Consider the following 19,962-nt stretch of genomic DNA (forward strand, 5'->3'; position numbering starts at 1 on the left):
AGACTGAGGATCTGAGAACTGGAGGAAGGCCTCTGGGAAGTAGATTTGGCAGGCAAAGTTTTTGAAAGCTTGGCAGCTTTTGCCCTGGAAAAGGCCTTAATAGACATAGAAGCTGGGGGCCTAGCTGCCCCACGTGCAGGAGTAGAAATGTCCAAAGGTATGGTGTCGGACAATTCTTGAGCACTAGCTTCGGTAGGGAATTCTGAGGCCGACTCAGCCGGGGCCTTTCTGGCCTCGGTGGTCGGAGGAATGGTTTCGGTAGTAGCAATAACCGAGGACTCGATTTCAGCCGAAACTGAGACACTCGCGGTAGGCCTAGCCGTGGTTTCAGCCGAAACCGCGGGCCGCGAGTGTCGGTCCTTTTCCTTGCGTTTTTTGACCATATGCGAAGTCGGAGTCTCTGACGGCATTTTATATGCAAAAGCGGTTCCAAAAAATTCCTCTGCAAACTCCGACCGACGTCTAAGAGTCCGTCGGTTGAAGGAGGCACAGGCTAAACAAGCTGATACGTCGTGGTCTGGGCCTAGGCAAGGAAGGCAGTAAGAATGGAAATCCTTATGAGGTATTTGTTTCCCACAAGTTAAACAATTATTTACTTTGTCTGACATCGGCTGAGGCAAGAAAGAGTTCCCAACAGGGTACTTAGCTTTTTTCAAAGTCTTCGGTAGCTGAAATCTCTGGATCTGACCGACTGGCACTTGCGAACAGCTTCTGCTTCGGGCACCGCACGGCAAGAAAGACGGAGGAAAATGGCGTCGGCTGATGCCTTTATACCCCAGAAGCTGTGACGTCGGGGAAAGTGCGACATCAGCCGAGGCCAGACCCAGACTTTGGAATCCGGCCGACCGAAGGGCTGCCTGAGGCAGGACAACCCATATGTTATGACTGCAGATGCATCCTTGAAGGACATCCTGTACTTCCAAAAGGAGAAAAGGAAGAAGAGCCTCTCGGCCAGGAGAGAAATAAAGAACAGGCTACAGTTGAGGAGACAGGAGGAATGAAGCGAATACTGCAACAGTGAAGAGAATGACTTCTACTGTTATGTTAAAATTTTACACAACTGTCCTTCCATATCACTGCTGAAGTATTCATAACTGAAAGGAGAGTATAAAAGCTCAAAACTCAAAAGAAAACCAGGGAGAGGACAACACCGAAGAGCCCTCCAGAATTCCATGTAGGATAGCCTTTGCAAAGCCGGCTCTAGACCTTGAAATAAAATACAAGCTTAGTGATGTATGAAAAGATGACCAAGTAGCAGCCTCAAGGATGGAATTGCTATCTAGCTCCTTGAAAAAAACACTAGAGGAGGCCAACAGCCCTGATAGAATGAGCCTTTACTGATGAGGAAAGACATTTACCATGAAAAGAACAAAAAGAAATGTCCTTAGAAATCCAGGAAGAGATAGTTTCCTTAGAAACAGCCAAACCCAAAGACCTGGGATGAAAGGAAACAAAAAGCTGTTCATATTTGTGATTAACCTTAGTTTTACTCAAAAAATACCTGAGCTGTCTATGCAAATCCAAGGTATGAAGAACCATCTCAGTGGCAGACTGTGGAGAAAGAAAAACAGAAGAAAGAATAGTTGTGTAGAATCTTACCTTCTCTTCTATATGTTGTAGTATTCAAAACATGAGGGACTCTGTCACCAGATGTTTCATACATCCGGCCAATATACAAAAGTCTAACACTACAGCAGGGTACGTGCGATGTCGCACATAGTACTGGTCCTAGGTCGGTCATAAAATGATGTCGGCTATAAAGCAGACGTCAGCACGTACCAAACCTCAGAACTTTTCTGCCACCAGTCAGATCATCTTCACCGGTCATTGCTCGTCAGAGAAGTTGTGGATTCTGATCAGGTAAGTGCCCCATTGAGGTTTCTTTTTATTGCTTTGTGTGCTACCATTGTCGTTGAAGTTACATGCCAGCTAGGAAGGGCAAGGGTCAGTATAGGAGGTAGATTCCACATAAAGACTCCCACGACCTTTGTCTTTTTGCCTAGGCCCTAACCACGACCATACCTCTTGCTCGATTTGCAAGTCCTTTGTTCCCAAGACCCTGAGTAGTCATTTAGTTTCCCTTAACCCATACCTAGAAAATCAGCACCTAGCATGCGATATGGAAGCTACGTTGGGGTCCTTCAGGTGAGCCGGTGATTACGAAGGCCAAGAAATTCAGGCCTGACTTACTATTGTTCCTCCAATTCCGGACATCTCTCCCTAGACCAAAGTTGGCCCAGACACAGTTTTGGAGTCAGAAGGCAAACTTTCCAAGGGTACCAGTGTGGAAGCCATAAAGATTCTTACTAGCAATTCCTCAGGGGAATTTGCAGGCATCCCTTTCGGATGTAAGCTCATTGTTACTGAAGGCATGCATGGCATTCCCCAAATCACTGTTCACGAAGATGCCCCATCCAATATTTTAGAGTGTAGGCCGATGTTGGGTCCCTTGTTCTTCCACTGCATGGATATTCCACAAAAGAAGAAGTTGAAAACTAAGCATGCTTCTCCAAGGAGAACACAGAAGCATCCCCCTCAAAGTCAGGAAGATCAGAAATTACCTAAGAAAAGAGGGCCAAAACATACCTGGCGATAACAAACTGGTAATTAATGGCCTGCAATATAAACCTTCTTGCCCAGCCTCTCCTTGGCCCTGCTATCCTTGTCTGAAGGAAGCAACCTGGCAGAAGGCAACAGCTTGGAGGGCATGTCAGAAGAGAGGGACACTACAGAAGGATCAGCAGAAGGGCATTTATATGGAAATTTAAATTTATCAGGCACCTTGTAAAATCTGTCAGGTTTCTTGGAGCTCGGGGACAAGAATCAGGGGTCACAGGAGCTACTGAAAAAGTATCCAGTAGGGCAGCAAGGACAGGGGGAACAGCAGAAGGCTTGGAAGGCTCCATCTGAAGGAGATCATGATAACTTTTCTGGATATCAGAAACTTAAGAGCAATGCCACTTAAAGAACTCCATCATACTGGTAACGGTGTTCCCAAAGGAGAGTTCCTCTAAAGGGGAATCTAGACTAATAGAATTCTCTTCTCCTCAACCACAGTCCAAGGGAGAAGGGATATGAGAAAAGTAGGCTAAGGACTCTTCCCCAGAATTCTAATCCTCATCATAGGAAACCATTTCCATGGGCCTTTTTAGAGGCGTAAAAGACCTGGGAGGGGTAAGCTCAGACAACCTTTGAAGAAGCTTTAAAGCCATTAAAGCACTAAACAACCCCTGAGTAAAATCCTGCCATTCTCATTGGGGATCCTTCACTGCAATGAAATATGCTTGGTTTTCTGTTTTGTCTTCTTCTACAAAACATCCACAGGATACACCCTAGTAGGGTCAGACCCTTGGCAACACTAAGTACAGTAAAGATCCCCCTCACTAAAATCTGTGGAGCACCCCCCCCCCAGTCCCTTAGATATAATCAGCTGAAGATCTCCCTCAACATCTGGAGCAGACATCTGTAAAGCCCCCACAGAATGTGAGAGAGGTTCAATTCATGCCGACCTCTGATGGGGTCGTGGCAGTATAATCTGAAGCAACCACAGGATGATACTCCTGGCTTTCACTATCATCAAGATGTCCCGGGAAGGCTGGACAGCAACCATATCAGCCCTAAGTTTTTTGGCCTTTTTCTTGGTAGATGGCTGACACTCAGGACAGGAAAACTCTGCCATAGCACCTGAGCCAACAGCTTAAGATGCAAGTTTTCAAGGTAAATAGAGATGGAGGGGAAACAACTACTTAGGGTCTTGGAGACAACTACTTAAGGTTTTGGGGACAAAAGCTTGGCAGACAGAACACTGTGTATGGTCATGGGAAGCACCCAAAAAAGAGAGACACTTGTCACAATGGTCTTTATGGGGAATCTGCCTCCCACACTGTCATCTTCCCTTTTTGGATGACATGAAACCAATCACTACACTAAAGATAAAAGAAGATAAGGAGAAACCCAAATGGGGCACTTACATGAAAAAAAATGCCCAGTTACCAGCACAGAAAAATGCATTCAATAATGGCATTCAGACTGGTGGCAAAGAAGTTCAGTGTACGTCCACACATCACCTTTAAATCCTGCACCTTTGCACAGGGAGTGTATGTGTGACTTATGGTGCTGTCGATAATAAAGGCTTTGCTATACCGGCCAGACACTGGGCTATCCTTGACAACAGATGCCTTTAGTTATAAATACTGCAACAGTGATATATTGAAAAACGTATATAGGTATTATGAGGAGGTCAAGACACAACTAAGGAAATAAAGCCAGAAAGATGAATGATACAGCACTGTCAGCCTAAAGAGTTCTAGGACAATATCTGAAACAGACTGATTACAGTAGAACAGTTACTAGACTAAGGACTCTTATGAGGTCATTAAACATAAAGTCCAGTAGGATGCGACATTTTAAGAAGTGTTTGAAATTTTAAGACAGTGGTCTAAATGACAGTGAACAGAGTTCCACTTTTTCGTTACATATACAACGTATATGAAGTCTATAGGACAACTGTTCAGTTTAGGTGATACAGCTTGTGGAGATCAAAACGGTCTTTGGGATTACACCAATTTATTTGTGAACTTCTTGCTAGACAGTTTGGGGAGTTATAAAGAATATCATGGGCAATTTTCAGAGTGAACATTCTAGGAGACTGGGCAGCTGCAGACATTTAAGGTTCTTAAGAAGCTGACAATGGTGTGTTTTGTTTGCAAATTTAAGGTAAATTTTTCAGATTTGCTGTATTTTTGTTCTAATTTAGTCAGATGACAGGCCTGCAAATCTGAGTACTGGGGATTCATACAGGAAGCAAGGTAACAGAAAAGTATGTGATTTTGTGATTCTGGCTTGCTCTACAAGAAAAGGTTTAACTTTACAGAGTAGTAAGAGTCTCTGGTTAGTTTTCCATACCATCTTTTTGATATGGTGGTCAAACATGAAACCTTATCTTAATGTAAAACCCTTGCAATTTCATGCTGTGCAGCACCTCATTTTTTGTATTAGGAAGCTGAGGTGCAGGGAGGGGGGTCTCCACTTCACGTGACCTCCAGAAGTGACAAAACTCGTGTAAATCCTAAGTGCACAGATTTCAAGCTTGTAATTGGTAGGGGGGCAAGTGTAAGCTAACATGGATGCCAAAGATGCCACAGGAAAATATGAAAAGTACAGTTTTGTACCTACCATAAATGTAGATGTCCGATAGGTATGCATCTGCAGTCATAACATATGGGTTGTCCTGCCTCAGGCAGACCTTCGGTCGGACGGATTCCAAAGTCTGGGTCTGGCCTCGGCTGATGTCGCACTTTCCCCGACGTCAGAGCGTCTGGGCTATAAAAGCATCAGCCGATGCCATTTTCCTCAGTGTTTCTTGCCCCAGATGCCAGGTGCCCTCTAGGAAGGCCAAATTTGGAGGAATGCAATAAATTCCAAACATTTTCCAAAATATATACATATATATATATATATATATATATATATATATATATATATACAAACAAATACACCATAATAGATCCCCCAGCTAGCTAATGGAGGGGTAAGCACCCTATGAATACCACAGAGGGGAAGGAGGGAGGGTAAACCTGACTGCAGATGCATACCTATCGGACATCTACATTTATGGTAGGTACAAAACTGTACTATGTCCTTCAAGGATGCATCTGCAGTCATAACATATGGGTAGAATACCATAGCCAATCTGGGGGAGGAGGTACTAAGAAAAGGATGGTTTAGTTAAGATACCCTGCAGGACTGCTGTAGCAAAACCTGCTCTGGATCTGGAGTATAAAGGTAAATTGTAATGTTTGGCAAATGTATGCACGGAGCTCCATGTAGCAGCTTCTAAAATGTCCTTGGTAGCCACCCCTCTTAGGAAGGCTGTAGTGGTGGCTGTGGCCCTCGTGGAATGAGGCCTGATGTTTGCAGGAACCGTCTTTCCATGAAAGGAGTAACAAAATCGAATGCAATTTCCTATCCACTTTGAAATTGTCTGTTTGGAAATTGCTTTTCCTTGTACTCCAGCAGCATATGCTACAAGGAGTTGGTCAGTCTTTCTGTAACTTTTAGTTCTGTCCAAGTAGTAGCGTAGTTGTCTGTGTATATCCAGAGTGTGTAGAAGTTTTTCCCCTTTATTTTGTGGATTTGGGAAGAATGTAGGCAAGTGAATAGCTTGGTTCAGGGATACCCTAGATACCACCTTTGGCATAAAAGTAGGATTGGTTCTCAATGAAACTCTGTCCTGATGGAAGATAAGAAATGGCTGTACTGCCATTAAAGCTTGTAACTCAGATACTCTTCTTGCATGATCTTGAAATTGTTCTGCGTCAGAAGAAGAGGCCATAGGGGGAGAGGCCATGGTTTCGTCTGTGACATGCTCCTCAACAGTGGGTATCAGTGCTGCCTTGGCCAGTTTGGAGCCAGAAGGAATGCAGTTTTCCAAGACAGAAACTGTAGATCCGTCGATGCTGCTGGTTCAAAGGGAGGAAGTGTTAGTTTCTCCAGCACAAAGTTGAGATCCCAAGTAGGTAAAGGGGGGTTTCCTTGGAGGATTGATGTTTTTGATTCCTCTCAGAAATTGCCTGAGGAGAGGATGCGAGAAGATAGGTGGATCAACATTGTATTCTGCTGAAATTGCTGAGGCATGAATCTTAATGGAAGAATAGGACAGGCCATTGTGGAACAATTCTGCTAAGTATTCCAGAATATGTGCCATGCTCGCCACTGTCACATCTAAGCCTTTTGTTGTGTTCCAAATGAGAAATCTTTTCCATTTTGCTGAGTATGTCTTCCTTGAGGAAGGCCGGCGAGCTTCCACAATAATGTCCTTTACTCTCTGTGATAAGTTATTTTGAGGCGGGTTTATGGAATTTTCCAGGCAGTTAGCTTTAATGTTTTCAAGTTGGGATGCATGATCTTCAAATTGTTCTGCGTCAGAAGAAGAGGCCATAGGGGGAGAGGCCATGGTTTCGTCTGACATGCTCCTCAATAGTGGGTACCAGTGCTGCCTTGGCCAGTTTGGAGCTATCAGAATCACTCTTGGCTGTTCTGCCCTGATCTTCAGTAAAACCTTGGACATTAATGGGAGAGGTGGGAAGGCATATACTTTTAGAGCTTTCCAGCTGAAAGAGAGAGAGTCCACCCTCCAAGCTTGTGGGTGGTATGTCCTTGAGCAGAATGTCTTCAGTTGATGATTGTGGGGCGAGGTGAACAGATCTATCTCCGGCTTTCCCCATGCTTGTGTTATGAGTAGAAAGATGTCTGGGTGCAGCATCCATTCGTGTGCATCCATGGTAGTTCTGCTTAAGCTGTCTGCCAGTGTATTTTCTTTCCCTGGCACGAACTGGGACTGTAGTTGGAGTTTCAAGCATAGTTCCCATAGATTCATGGCCAGCCTGCATAGAGAGTAGGAATGCGTGCCTCCTTGCTTGTTTATGTACCACATGACTGTGGTGTTGTCTGTCCTTATTAACAGGTGGCCTTGATGGAGGAAAGGTTTGAAGGCCTCGACTGCGTGCATCACTGCCAGCATTTCCTTTTGGTTTATGTGCATGCGCAGCTGCCCTTGAGACCATAGGCCTTGGATACATTTGCTCTCCATGTGTGCTCCCCATCCTCGGTCTGAAGCGTCCGTGGTGATGGTTTGTTTTGTTTTTGGTTTGTTGAAAGGCAACCCTCTGTTGGACTGGCAGGCTTGAGCCCACCACAGGAATTCCTTTTGAAGGCAAGGAATGATTGGTATCAAAGTTTCCAAAACTGTGACTGTGCTGAGACCATACACTCCTTAGGTACCATTGTAATTTTCTCATATGCAGCCTGGCTTGTGGAATCAGAATTATGCAGGATGCCATGTAACCCAGGGCCTGCAGGATTTTCCTTGCAGTTAGCTGAGTTTGTCTTGTCAGATTCATGAAGTAATCCGGAAGTTGTTTTTGTTTTTCTTCTGTGAGAAAGGCCATTTGGGTGGTTGTGTCTAGATCTGCACCCAAAAAGGTTATCCTTTGGGATGGAACAAGTCTTGATTTTTGGATGTTGACTGTGTATCCCAAGGCCTGTAATAGGTGGATGGCATAGTCCAAGTCCTTTATCAAATTTTTCTTGTTGTCCGCTTGTATAAGGCAGTCGTCCAGATATGGGTAAATTTGAATCCCCTGAAGTCTGCAGTGTGCAATTACTGATGCCAGGCATTTCGTGAATACTCTGGGCGCAGTAGAAAAGCCAAAGGGCAATGCTGAGAATTGATAATGCTCTGATCCTGCAAGAAATCTGAGGTGTCTTCTGCAACTTTATCGAATAGGGACATGCAGGTATGCCTCCTTGAGATCTAGAGTCACCAGCCAAGACTCCTTGCCCAGCATGGGAAGAAGTTGCTGTAGGGTCAGCATCTTGAATTTTGGCACAATGAGGTAAGTATTCAGTGCGGACAGGTCGAGAATAGGCCTCCATTGATTTTCTTTTCTTAGAACAAGGAATAATCTGGAGTAAAATCCTTGGCCTTGTTCTGAAAGAGGTACCTTTTCTATGGCTTTCATTTGTATTAAGTTGTTGATCTGCTTTAAAGCCTCTGCCCTCTGATTTGGTGGCAGGTTTGGCATTCTGTTTCTTCTTGGCAAAGTGTGGAAGTGGAACCTGTATCCTTTGTCTATTATTTGCAGTGTCCATGTGTCCCTTGTAATGTAATGCCAGTTTTTGTGAGAATAAAGAAAGCTTTCCGCCCAATGGTGCTTCCAATTGAGCCCTGGTCGGCGGAATAAAAGGAAAGTCATTGAGTCTGTCCAGGTGTAGTAGTTGTTGTTGCTGTTCCTGCACTACCTCTCTGGTTGGTAGGCTGCCACTGACGGCCTCTGTAGGAGCCTCTAGCTTGCCCTCTACCTCTGGGACGCCTGTTCCTGCCCCTCTGGGATCTGTCCAAGTCTGGAAAGGACCAATTCTTAGTAGGTCAGTTTCTGCAGAATCTCGGTGGTTGTACTTGCAGAAAGTCCTTAACTGTTTGCACAGATTTTGCCTTTTCTTCAAACTTCTTTAAGACCTCCTGAGCCGAGGAACCAAATAATTTTTGTTTTTCCATTGGAGCATCCAGGAGTTTAGCTTTAACATGGTCTGGTAAAGATTGTTCCTTCAGCCATGCATGCCTATGAATAACTGCCCCAGTCATAGCTGACCTACATGAAGCTTCCAGTGCATCATAACCACACTGCAAAAAATGATTACTAACCTGCTGTGAGTTATGTACCAGATCCTGAAGGGATTTACAGTCAAGGGGTTCAGAAGAGGAAAGCTTCTTATGCAATTCATCTAACAAATACTCTTGGTACTGTATCATATGAAATTGACAATTTAATGCCCTCATGGAAAGAGTTGCAGAAGTATATACCTTCTTTTCCCATCTCTCTAAAGCTCTAGACTCCCTTTCAGAAGGTAGAGGATTTTTGGCAGTGGCAGCTGCAACCCCTTTTGGGCCCTGAGAAATAGTATCTGGGTCTGCAGAATGGGCCTTGTACAGATGTAGATGAGAATCCGGGACCCTGTAGTATCTATCAGGTTTGGCAGGTGCCAGAGGGAGAGAATCAGGGGCAGTACTAACATCATTGTACACATCATCAATAACATTCAAAACAGGAGGTATAGCTAAGGGCCTATGCTGAGGTAAATGTAAAAAGGTCCTTAATCTCTTTCTAGAATCAGAAAATTCCTGACCCTGCCATTGAAAATGTTCTCTCATAGAGTGTAGAGTCTCACCAAAGGAAAACTCTTCAGGACGGGAGGCCGAAGGGATAGATTATTCAGCATCAGAATCCTCGTAGGCCTAATAAGCCTCCTTCCTGGTGATCTGACAACACAGATCCATCCGTAGACTCATCTGAAGAGTGTTGGTCAGAGGGCTCAGTCCTGGGCCTTTTGTCTGGTGGTGGTTGAGAGCCCCTGTCCGGGTGAGGCTGAGAACCTCTAAAGAGATAAGATCCTCTGCAAGGCTGAGGATCTGAGAACTAGAAGAAGGTCTCTGAGAGGTAGTCTTGGGAGGCAAAGCTTTAGCAAGTTTAGCAGCTTTAGCCCTGGAAAAAGCCTTAATGGACATGGAAGCAGGGGGTCTGGCTGCACCACGTGCAGGAGTAGACTTGTCCAAAGGAATGGTGTCGGACATTTCCTGGACACTGGTTTCAGTAGGTAGCTCAGTAGCTGACTCAGCCGGGGCCTCCAGGGCCGCGGTGGTCGGTTGAGTGGATTCGGTTAAAGGAAGTACCGAGGACTCGGTTTCGGCCGAAACCGAGACACTCGCGGTAGGCCTAACCGTGGTTTCAGCCAAAACAGCGGGCCGCGAGTGTCGGTCCTTGTCCTTCCGTTTTTTCACCAAATGCGATGTCGGAGTCTCCGACGGCATCTTATATGCAAAATTAGCCCCAAAGAATTCCTCTGCAAACTCCGACCGACATCTAAGAGTTCGTCGGTTGAAGGAAGCACAGGCTGAACAGGCAGAGATGTCGTGGTCTGGGCCTAAGCAAGGGAGGCAGTAAGAGTGGAAATCCTTATGAGGTACTTGTTTCCCACAAGTTAAACAATTATTTACTTTATCTGACATCGGCTGAGGCAAGAAAGAGTTCCCAACGGGGTACTTAGCTTTTTTCGAAGTCTTCGGTAGCTGAATCACAGGAGCTGACCGACCGGCACTTGCGAACTGCTTCTGCTTCGGGCACAGCGCGGCAAGAAAGACTGAGGAAAATGGCGTCGGCTGATGCTTTTATACCCCAGACGCTCTGACGTCGGGGAAAGTGCGACATCAGCAGAGGCCAGACCCAGACTTTGGAATCCGGCCGACCGAAGGGCTGCCTGAGGCAGGACAACCCATATGTTATGACTGCAGATGCATCCTTGAAGGACATCTTGTATGAGGCTCAGTGTTGGCATAAGACCAAGTTCCCTAAGGGTAGAATCCCACATCAATGGGGATAGATTCCACCAGACTTTAAACATCTTGAAGTCACAGGTATGAACACGTGCTTTGGGAATTCATACATCAGTCTGGGATCTGTGGTTTGTCCTTGACCCCTCCCCAACCTTGTATGGACAGTAATATCTGGTGAAAATTGTTATTTTCCCTTGCAAAATCCCTTATATAGTTTATCTACAATTATCAACCCAACTGTACCTTCTAATCTTACTCCATTTTGTATGTTCACATTGTGTGTTGAAACTCTACAGTCCTGCATGACTGTACAGCAGTGCTGTTTTAGCCAGTTAATCAGTAAGAAGAACCACAAATTGCTGCAGTTGTTAGAGTCATGGCTGAAAACAGTCCACGGGCCAGTTTATCTGCTCAACTAACAAGTATTAACAAAAACAAATAAATAAAAACATTCTGCAGCCAGTACCCCCCACTACCACAGCTACCAACTCCTATTTCCAGTGGGAGACCTGGGAAGCCCTGAGTCCAGAGTATACCAAATGTTCTGTGGCTAGATGACTCACAGTGGCTCCCCATCACTGAGGCAATCATGAATATGGGCAGCTGCTCAACTAGTAGATGAGCATGCTTACATTCTGGCATAAACCATTCAAGGTGAGGGTCAGGGATGTGCCTTTTTTCAGGGCCCTCATCATCTCCCAAAGCAAAGAAGCAAAGATGAGCAGAAGTTTGAGTCCCTGCTAGCTGACAAACAGCCTGCTGAATAGCTGTGACTGAACCAGGCTTGCCACTTGGGCTTAACAGAGGCTTACCCTCCATTTTTATGGCCTGCCAGTGCTCCAGCACATACCTGAGGCTGTCTGCATGTGTGACCATGTTATTAATCCATTTGTGTGGGTCTTTCACCCTCCTTCATTCATCAGACAGTGAGGTTGAACAAAGGCTTCTCTATCATATGCAAGTGGTTAAGCTGAAACACTGACATACAAAACAGTGCTTCACATAGCTCTTCTCTTGCAAGCAGTAGAGAGAATGCTGGTGCAGATCTTTACTCAGCATACATCATCACATGAAGACTTTGTAAGTTTCACTACAGCATACGTCATGAGCCTTACAGTTTTTAGAAATTGTGGGGGGAAGAGGGTCATCAGGACAGAAGCTGCAAGGAAGTCAGGTCTCATTATCTTCCTCAATTTCAGTCATCATGACCTCTGGGTAGTCTGTCTCCTTGCCCCAAGAAAAGGAGGTCGGGATCCCAGCCCCATTTCTTAGTCCTAGACTGAGTATACCCATACACACACACACACACACACACACACACACACACAAACACACACACACACACACAACATTGCCATCATACGTGGTGTAAAAGAAGGGATGGGCATGAACCGGGTGTCAAGTAATAGGGAAACAGCAATAAAAAAATGTACCCAAGTTATTACAAAAAATTAGAAAATTGAACTCTGTTCCTACATTCAAAGAATTTCTAAATTTAAACAGCAACACTATTTAAACTGAAAAAGAAGAGACTGGAATAAGATCTACAAATTATACCAAGACTTTTAGTGGTTGGGATGGCTGAAGTGTTACTACTGAAATACCAAGACTCTTAATGTGTTAATTGTATAAGACTACCTTGATGATTTAGTGTAACCCTAACACAGTACAACAGTTTATGATGTTGAATTTCTTCCTTCTGGGTATACATTATAAACATGCTGAATTAATAAAAAATGTATTTAAAAAATGTAACCAAGAACTCTACCATGCTGCTGGTATCAACTTAAGTTCACCAAGGGTGGAATCACACGCCCAAAAGGAAAGGCTCTACCAGATTTCAAACAAATGTCTTATATCTACATCCTGAATTCAGAACCACGGCAAGAGAAGACCCAGTGGAACCTTTTCACTCTGAGCCACTGAGTCCATCTAGACACAAGATCCTAGAGAGTACTCTGTGCTAAATGCTACCACCAAGCTATAGCCAGGAGACTCAAAAGAGGATGCTCCCTGGGAGCAGGACAGTCAATGTCATGCACTGGCTATCTGACCAAGGTCTAAACAGTACTAATAACTATAGACATATTCTACAAGGCAGTTCCTGGGACTGCACCTTGTTACTAAATGAAATTACGACTGGCAAAAAACTCAACACTTCGCTACTGAAGGACAAATAAGCAACATGTAAGGGACTAAAAAAGCATACTAAAGAAAAGACTTACTTCAAGGGAAATCTGGTCATTGCTTGCCATCAGATTCTCTAGACATTTTTTGGTGCTGTGGCAAACACCTGGTATTGCATGTAGGGCCATCACATCAACCTATGTGCTAGATACTTTCACCTTCCTCCATTTCCAAACAGTGACACAGAGGTTCAAACCTCCTGGGTCTTTAGTCACTGAGCTGAATCGCTGCTTATTACAGTACTGTCTTCATTTTGTGATCCTCTCCCAAATTAGGCTAACTGTGTCCATGAAAGTTTTAGTTTGTAATTTGCTAACCACACAAAGCACACAGTTTTGGTGCCCCAGGCACTGAATTCAGGAACCTTTCTGAAAGAATGCCAATATCAAAATCAGCACTGTAAGAGAAACAGAAAAGAAATAGTAGGCCCGGGGACTATGCTTGCTCTCCTAATATGATATATGAGGCGATGACACTCACTGGCAAAGACTATCCCTATTACTGTTCACAAAAGAGCCTAAGGAAAAAAAAAAAATGGAAAGATAGGAAGGGCATTAATCAAATATCCACCAATGATGGTTCCCTATGTTAGACCCATGTATGTCTACTAAAAGATCCTCTGAAACAAAAAGCTCAAATCAGATATTACTAAAGGACAAAGCACACCATCTCAGTGTGGCACTGATTCAAAAAGCCAAAATAGTGCAGCTACTTAGCATTAGAAATTTATTTTTTTTCTGTTTTCTCTGCAAAAACAGTACCCACAGCAATAATAAAGACCATGCTAAAGACCAAGAAAGGGAGACTTAAAAACTAACACCAAATTATAAATAACACAGTAAGTGTCAGTAGCATAACAAGGTAGCACACTCGCCTTTGGTGCAGAAGGCTGAGGGTTCTTTTCCCACACCAGGTATATGGATTGTTGACACTACAGTGCAAAATAAGTGGAGTGTTGCACTCCTGAGTGTTGCCCTTCAGATGAGATGTTAAATCAAGGTCCTATCTGCTTGAGTTGATAACACAGCTGAATCTAAAAGATCCCATGGCACCTTTCAAAAACAGCATATGCAGTTCCCGGACATCTATGCCATATTTCCCCTGGTAGTGTAAATATCACCTCGGATCTCCCCTGAAAAAAGGCCATTAGTCTAGTAGGCCAAACCCAAATAACAATGGATAAATAAAATAAAAAATAAATAGATCTAGTAAACTAGTCCATCGTGATACTTTAAGGACAGTAAATCCCTGCAACAATATTTAATGTAGTCTTCAAAGGAATATGCTCATAAACCATTTACACAATGATTATATTTATTTTTACCATGCAAAGAGAACAGTAAGCATCCAGAAGGACTCCTCCCAGATGGGTCCTGGTACGCTGTTAGCACACAGAGGTAATAAGTGGTGTGGTAATGTCACGTTGAGTGTAAAAGGAAATTCAGATCCTGTAGCAGTCACTAACGTTAGCTCTCTGATCACCCAGGATGAAGTGAAGTCTGGAGTAAACCTGTGGCAGAAAGAAGAAAAAGACCCACTGTAATTCAAACCTTTTTTCTGCTTATTTTTTTAATAATTCAACTACTAAACTGTCTCGCAGTTAGCACTGAGGGCTAAGGCTGTGAGCTGTAGTTCCTGTGATACTACTGTGTAACCTTAAGGAAGTCACTTAACAAGACAGTGCCTCGGGGTAACTGGGAATTTGGGCTAGGCTTCTCACTGGTCATCCTGACTGCAAACCTAGTAACCATCTATAAACTGGGTAAGCCCACTAAGGAACAAGCCTCTCTTCAGGTGTAAATACTGCAAATCTGCAGAGGAATCTTCCCTGCCACAAAAGACAGAATTTGTCCAACTCTACATCCCTTCTGACATAAGCACAGCAGAAAAGGAGGACAACCACAATTCTCCCTACCAGCAAACTGAATGAGCTCCACAGTGCCCCATTTCTGAAACACCCTGACCAGGTACAGCATCTAAATTCAAAGCTTCTGAAAAGGACTACTTTGGAACATCTCTATCTTGTTCACATCACAAGTGATATGAACTACACAGAGAGAGAGAAAGATTCCATATGCCTATAGTTTACTGCCAACCAAACACTGCTTCCCTGCAACAGAGGTATGAACTTGAGACCCCACACTGGTTTACCTAAAAAAACAACGGACTGATTGCCCTGCTAGATAAAAACTGGTCCATGAAACAGCTTATTCATGGTCAACTTGACTACTACTAACTCCAATTGTCTGATGTGTGCCCCCCCCCCCCCTTCTAGAAGGGAATGATGCTTCCTACATGTGAAAACCTAAGCGAGCTTCCCATCTCACAAGCAAAGTAGCCTTTGCCAGAATCTGCAAAGGGTACAGACATAGAAAAGGAAGAACCACCTTAAGATTAGTGGGGATGTCCACTACCCAAGGTGAAGTGACAAGTATCCAACACAAGAAGGTAGTCTGCTAGTGTATGGTGGGTCTGAAACTGAATTTACAGTCCACTGTAAAACCCGTATGCATCAGGTGAGCAAAGGCATCATGAAAATGATGGCAGTCATTAAGCCGAGAAGACCAGGCAGAGTCTGAGCCTAGACCCTATAAACGAATCCTCACTCAGTCAAACAATCAAGGCCATGACCTCTTGGGCCAACAACAGTAATGACAAACCTTGGACAGGGTTCACTTCTGTTTCAAGGAAGGCAATCCCTCTGAGCAACAGTTACAGAAGTCTTCCTTCAATTTACAAGGGATTCCTCTGAAAACAAGTTATGGAGGTTTTCCTTCATTTTATGGTGACCTTCTAGGGTTCACAACCATGGAAGCACACAATGCAGGGACATTTCGAGGAAGATCTTGGGCAGGGTTACTAGTCAACAACATAAGGAAACACATGTAGATTCTCCTGCAATGCTTCAGCTACTATGGCTAAAACCTTGGCAAAGTGTGGATGCTGAAGAAAGCTTAAATGGCAAAACTGCAATGGAAAAGACGTGTACCTAGACCAAACAAGACTCTAACATGGTCCTCAAATACTGACATGCCAAAAGGAGTTTACTAAATCTAGTACACCATCTACGTACCCTGTGGAAGCAAAGGCAAGAGTCCCTGAATGATTACCATTTGAAACAGAATGCAACGGATGTGTGGGATGAAGTATTTTGGATATGAAATGGAATGGAACTTCTCACTCCTCTTCAAAATAAGGAGGAGACATAAGTAAAATCTCCAACGAGCCTCCAAAGCCAAGAAAGCTTCTACAGCTCCCACTGATACAGACATGTAGAAGAACTACTTTTTGAGGGAGCAACTGGAATCTCCCTAATGAGAGTCAAAATGTATCAGATCTGTAACTCTATGGTCCTTTATGATGTTTCTCCACACCAGAATGTACTATGAAAAATCACCCTCCCCAAGGGCAACCCTAAACTAGAATCAGGAGTGTGAAGGAGAAATTGCTGAGTCACCTTCCTGAGCTACTTAGCAAACACAGGCGGAGGCAAGACGGCAATATGCATCACAACCACCAGAGATGGCAAGAAGGCCTGTTCTTCACTGACGGCTGCTCAGGTTTGTAACAGAAAGTAAAAGAAGTGGAGAGGACAGGTTGAAAAAATGTTATCCTCTTCTGCAGGAGGACATTTGTCAGTTTCTCAGCAGAATGGCCAAAGAACAAATCTTCCAAGAAGTGGGCCATCCAGGATTTTGTTAGTGAATTCTTCTTTTAGGGGGAACAATCTCATTCACTCCAACCCTCAACCACAGCCACAGATAAGCACCAATAATGTTACAACGGAATACAAGACAGACCACTGTACAAGCTGTATACAGTCTCTGCACATTCCTTCTTGAGTCTAGACTCTTGAAAGTCCTCAAACTTATCCAAAGCCTTTTTAATTAGGCAAGACTGAAACTGAGACTGGTAGGATGAATACGTATGGGTCTAAACCCCAATGTGGGACATAAGTAAACATTTCTGTCACACCCAGGTTTAGACTTCTTGTCAGGCATCAAGCTGACAAAATGTAGTCTGTAGGGCATGTGCTGGAAAGTACAGTTGTGTACACTTACCATAAATGTAGCTGTTCAAGTGTATTCACTGTTGCAGTCATCACATTTGGGTTATCTGCTTGCAGTAGCCCTTAATCGGCCTGATTATCAAAGTCTTGGGTCCTGAGTCGGTTGCGGTCTCATCTTCCATGACTCCAGGTAGTCAGGGATATAAAGCATGCAGCCAACGCCATTACATCAGTTTTTCTTGCCCCAGTTTTTCTTGCCCCACCTTGTCAGGTGCCCCCATAATGGGAAGCAATTATATACAAGGTTACACCTCCAACAAAAAAGCAAATACACCAAAAAGCTTTAAGCATAGTAAACAAGAATAGAGGTATAGTCAATAGAAGTCAGGGGGCTGGAGGGAGGGTAACCAGGACCGCAACAGTGAATAAACTTGAACATCTACATTTATAGTAAGTGTACACAACTGTACTATGTTCTTCGTGTTTCACTGTTGCAGTCATCACATTTGGGTAGATTCCCAAAGCTACAGATGGGAGGAGGTTATTAACTAGTATTAAGACCAGCTATAAGGCCCTGCAAGACTGCAGTGGCAAATCCAGCTCTGGATTTAGAAAAAATTGTCAAGTGGTAATGTTTGGTGAAGGTATGTACAGAACTCCAGGTAGCAGCTTCTAGGATGTCCCTGATAGGGACATCTCTGAGAAAGGCTGTAGAGGTAGATGTAGCCCAGAATGAATGTGGTCTTATCCCCTTGTAGGGTAGGTTTTCCATGATGCTTATAGAAGAAATAAATGCAATGACCTATCCACTTAGAAATGGTTTGCTTTGAAATGGCCTTCCCCTCTGCCCCTGCAGGAAATGCAACCAGAAGCTGGTCAGATTTCCTGAGAGGTTTAGTCCCGTCCAAGTAAAATTTAAGTTGTCTGTGCACATCCAAGGAGTGCAGTATTCATTCCCCTTTGTTCTGTGGATTAGAAAAGAAGGTTGGCAAATGAATGGACTGATTAAGGGCCACACTGGATACCACCTTGGGCATGAAGGAGGGATTGGTCCTAAGGGACACCCTGTCAGCATGAAAGATCATGAAAGGCTCCACTGCCATGAGGACCTGTAATTCAGACACCCTTCTTGCTGAAGTGATGGCCAGAAGGAAGGCTGTTTTCCAAGAAAGGAATTTCAACTCCGCATTTGCAGCTGGCTCAAAGGGTGGTACAGTGAGCTTTTCCAATACAAAGTTAAGGTCCCAGGCTGGAGTAGGGGCTCTCCTGGGTGGTCTTAAGTTTTTGGCCCCTCTGAGGAATTGCTTCAACAGTGGATGAGAGAAGAGGGTAGTTCTGTATTGTAATGAGCTAAAATGGCTGAGGCATGAATTTTGATGGAGGAAAAGGAAAGGCCCTTGTGAAGCATCTCAGTTAAGTATAAGAATATGGGGTAAATTGGGTGCTGCTGTGCCCATCCCCTGAGTTTGGCTCCAGGAACAGAATCTTTTCCATTTTTCAGCATACGGTTTTCTAGTACTAGGCCTCCTTGCCTCTAGGATGACATCCATCACTTGCTTACTGAGGGATGGTAACGGAGAGATCAGGTAATTAGCCAGGCTACCAGGTTCAGGGTTTGAAGTTGTGGGTGCAGAATCTGGCCCCCCTGCTGGGACAGCAGGGCAGGGGTTTGAGGCAGGTGCCATGGTGCCAGCAGTGACACACTGCGCAAGAGGGGGTACCCAGTGTTGGAGTGGCCAGTCTGGTGCAATCAGTATTGTCCTTGGTTTGTCCTGTTTGATCTTTAGTAGTACCCTGGAGAGGAGAGGCAGAGGGGGAAAGGCATAAACTGATAGGTTTTTCCAGGTGAAGGACAGGGCATCCACTTTCCAAGCTTGTTTGTGGGGAGTCCTTGTGAAGAATTTTTCCAATTGGTAGTTCCTGGGGGAGGCAAACAGGTCTACCTCTGGGCTCCCCCATTTGTTTCTCAACATGCTGAATATCTTTGGTTCCAGTTTCCACTCGTGTGGGTCCATGAGATTTCTGCTTAGGTCGTCTGCCAGTGTATTTAGCTTTCCTGGTAGGAACTGAGCTTGTAGGTGCAGTTGGTAGCTCAAGGCTGTGTTCCACAAAGCCATGGCTAGTCTGCAGAGAGGGTAAGAGTGGGTTCCCCCCTGCTTATGTACCACATAACAGTGGTGTTGTCCATCTTTACCAGTAATTGTCCTGGAAGAATGTGGTCCTTGAAGGCTGTCAGAGCATTCTGTAAAGCTAACATTTCTTTTTGACTGATATGCAAGTGCATTTGATTTGGGTTCCATTTGCCTTGAATGCACTGTCCTGCCAAGTGAGCCCCCCCATGCATAGTCTGATGCATCTGTTGTTAGGGTTTGGGCGGCAGGGGGTAGAGTGAATGGCAGTCCCTTGTTTTGGTGGCAGGCCTCTGCCCACCAAAGGAACTCTATCTGTAGACAAGGTATGATAGGAATCATTGATTCTAGATCCTGAGAATGTTGACACCATAGGCTTTTTAGATAGCATTGTAGTTTCCTCATATGCAGTCTTGCATATGGAATTAGTAGAATGCAAGAGGCCATGAACCCCAGGGCTTGCAGTAATTTCCTTGCAGATAGCTGGGTCTTGGTGGCCAGTAGTTTGAAGTAGACTTGTCAACTGAATCTGTTTCTCTGGCATGAGGTAGGCCATCTGGAAGTTGTATTCAAGCTTGCTCCCAGGAATACAATTTGTTGGCAGGGTACAAGATGTGATTTCTTTTCATTTATGGTGTACCCCAGAGACCTTAGCAATTTCTTTACAAATGCCAGTTGATTTAATAGCATGTCCTGGCTTTCTGCCTGAATTAGACAATCGTCCAGGTATGGGTACATTTGAATAT

The 19,962-nt window shown here is 44.3% G+C and overlaps 1 protein-coding gene across 1 annotated transcript in view; it reads right to left on the reverse strand.

The window, feature by feature from the left end:
- TMEM131L (transmembrane 131 like) overlaps positions 1 to 19,962 on the reverse strand; it is a gene marked incomplete in the record, with an annotated part of 1,995,267 nt that overhangs the window by 595,450 nt on the left and 1,379,855 nt on the right. Inside the window, 1 exon segment of the mRNA XM_044062407.1 lies at positions 14,403 to 14,588. Within this exon segment, the coding sequence (XP_043918342.1) occupies positions 14,403 to 14,588 (186 nt within the window).

Source organism: Protopterus annectens, chromosome 2.part1, assembly GCF_019279795.1.
Source record: "Protopterus annectens isolate FY-2018-M chromosome 2.part1, PAN1.0, whole genome shotgun sequence".
Classification (NCBI taxonomy): domain Eukaryota; kingdom Metazoa; phylum Chordata; order Ceratodontiformes; family Protopteridae; genus Protopterus; species Protopterus annectens.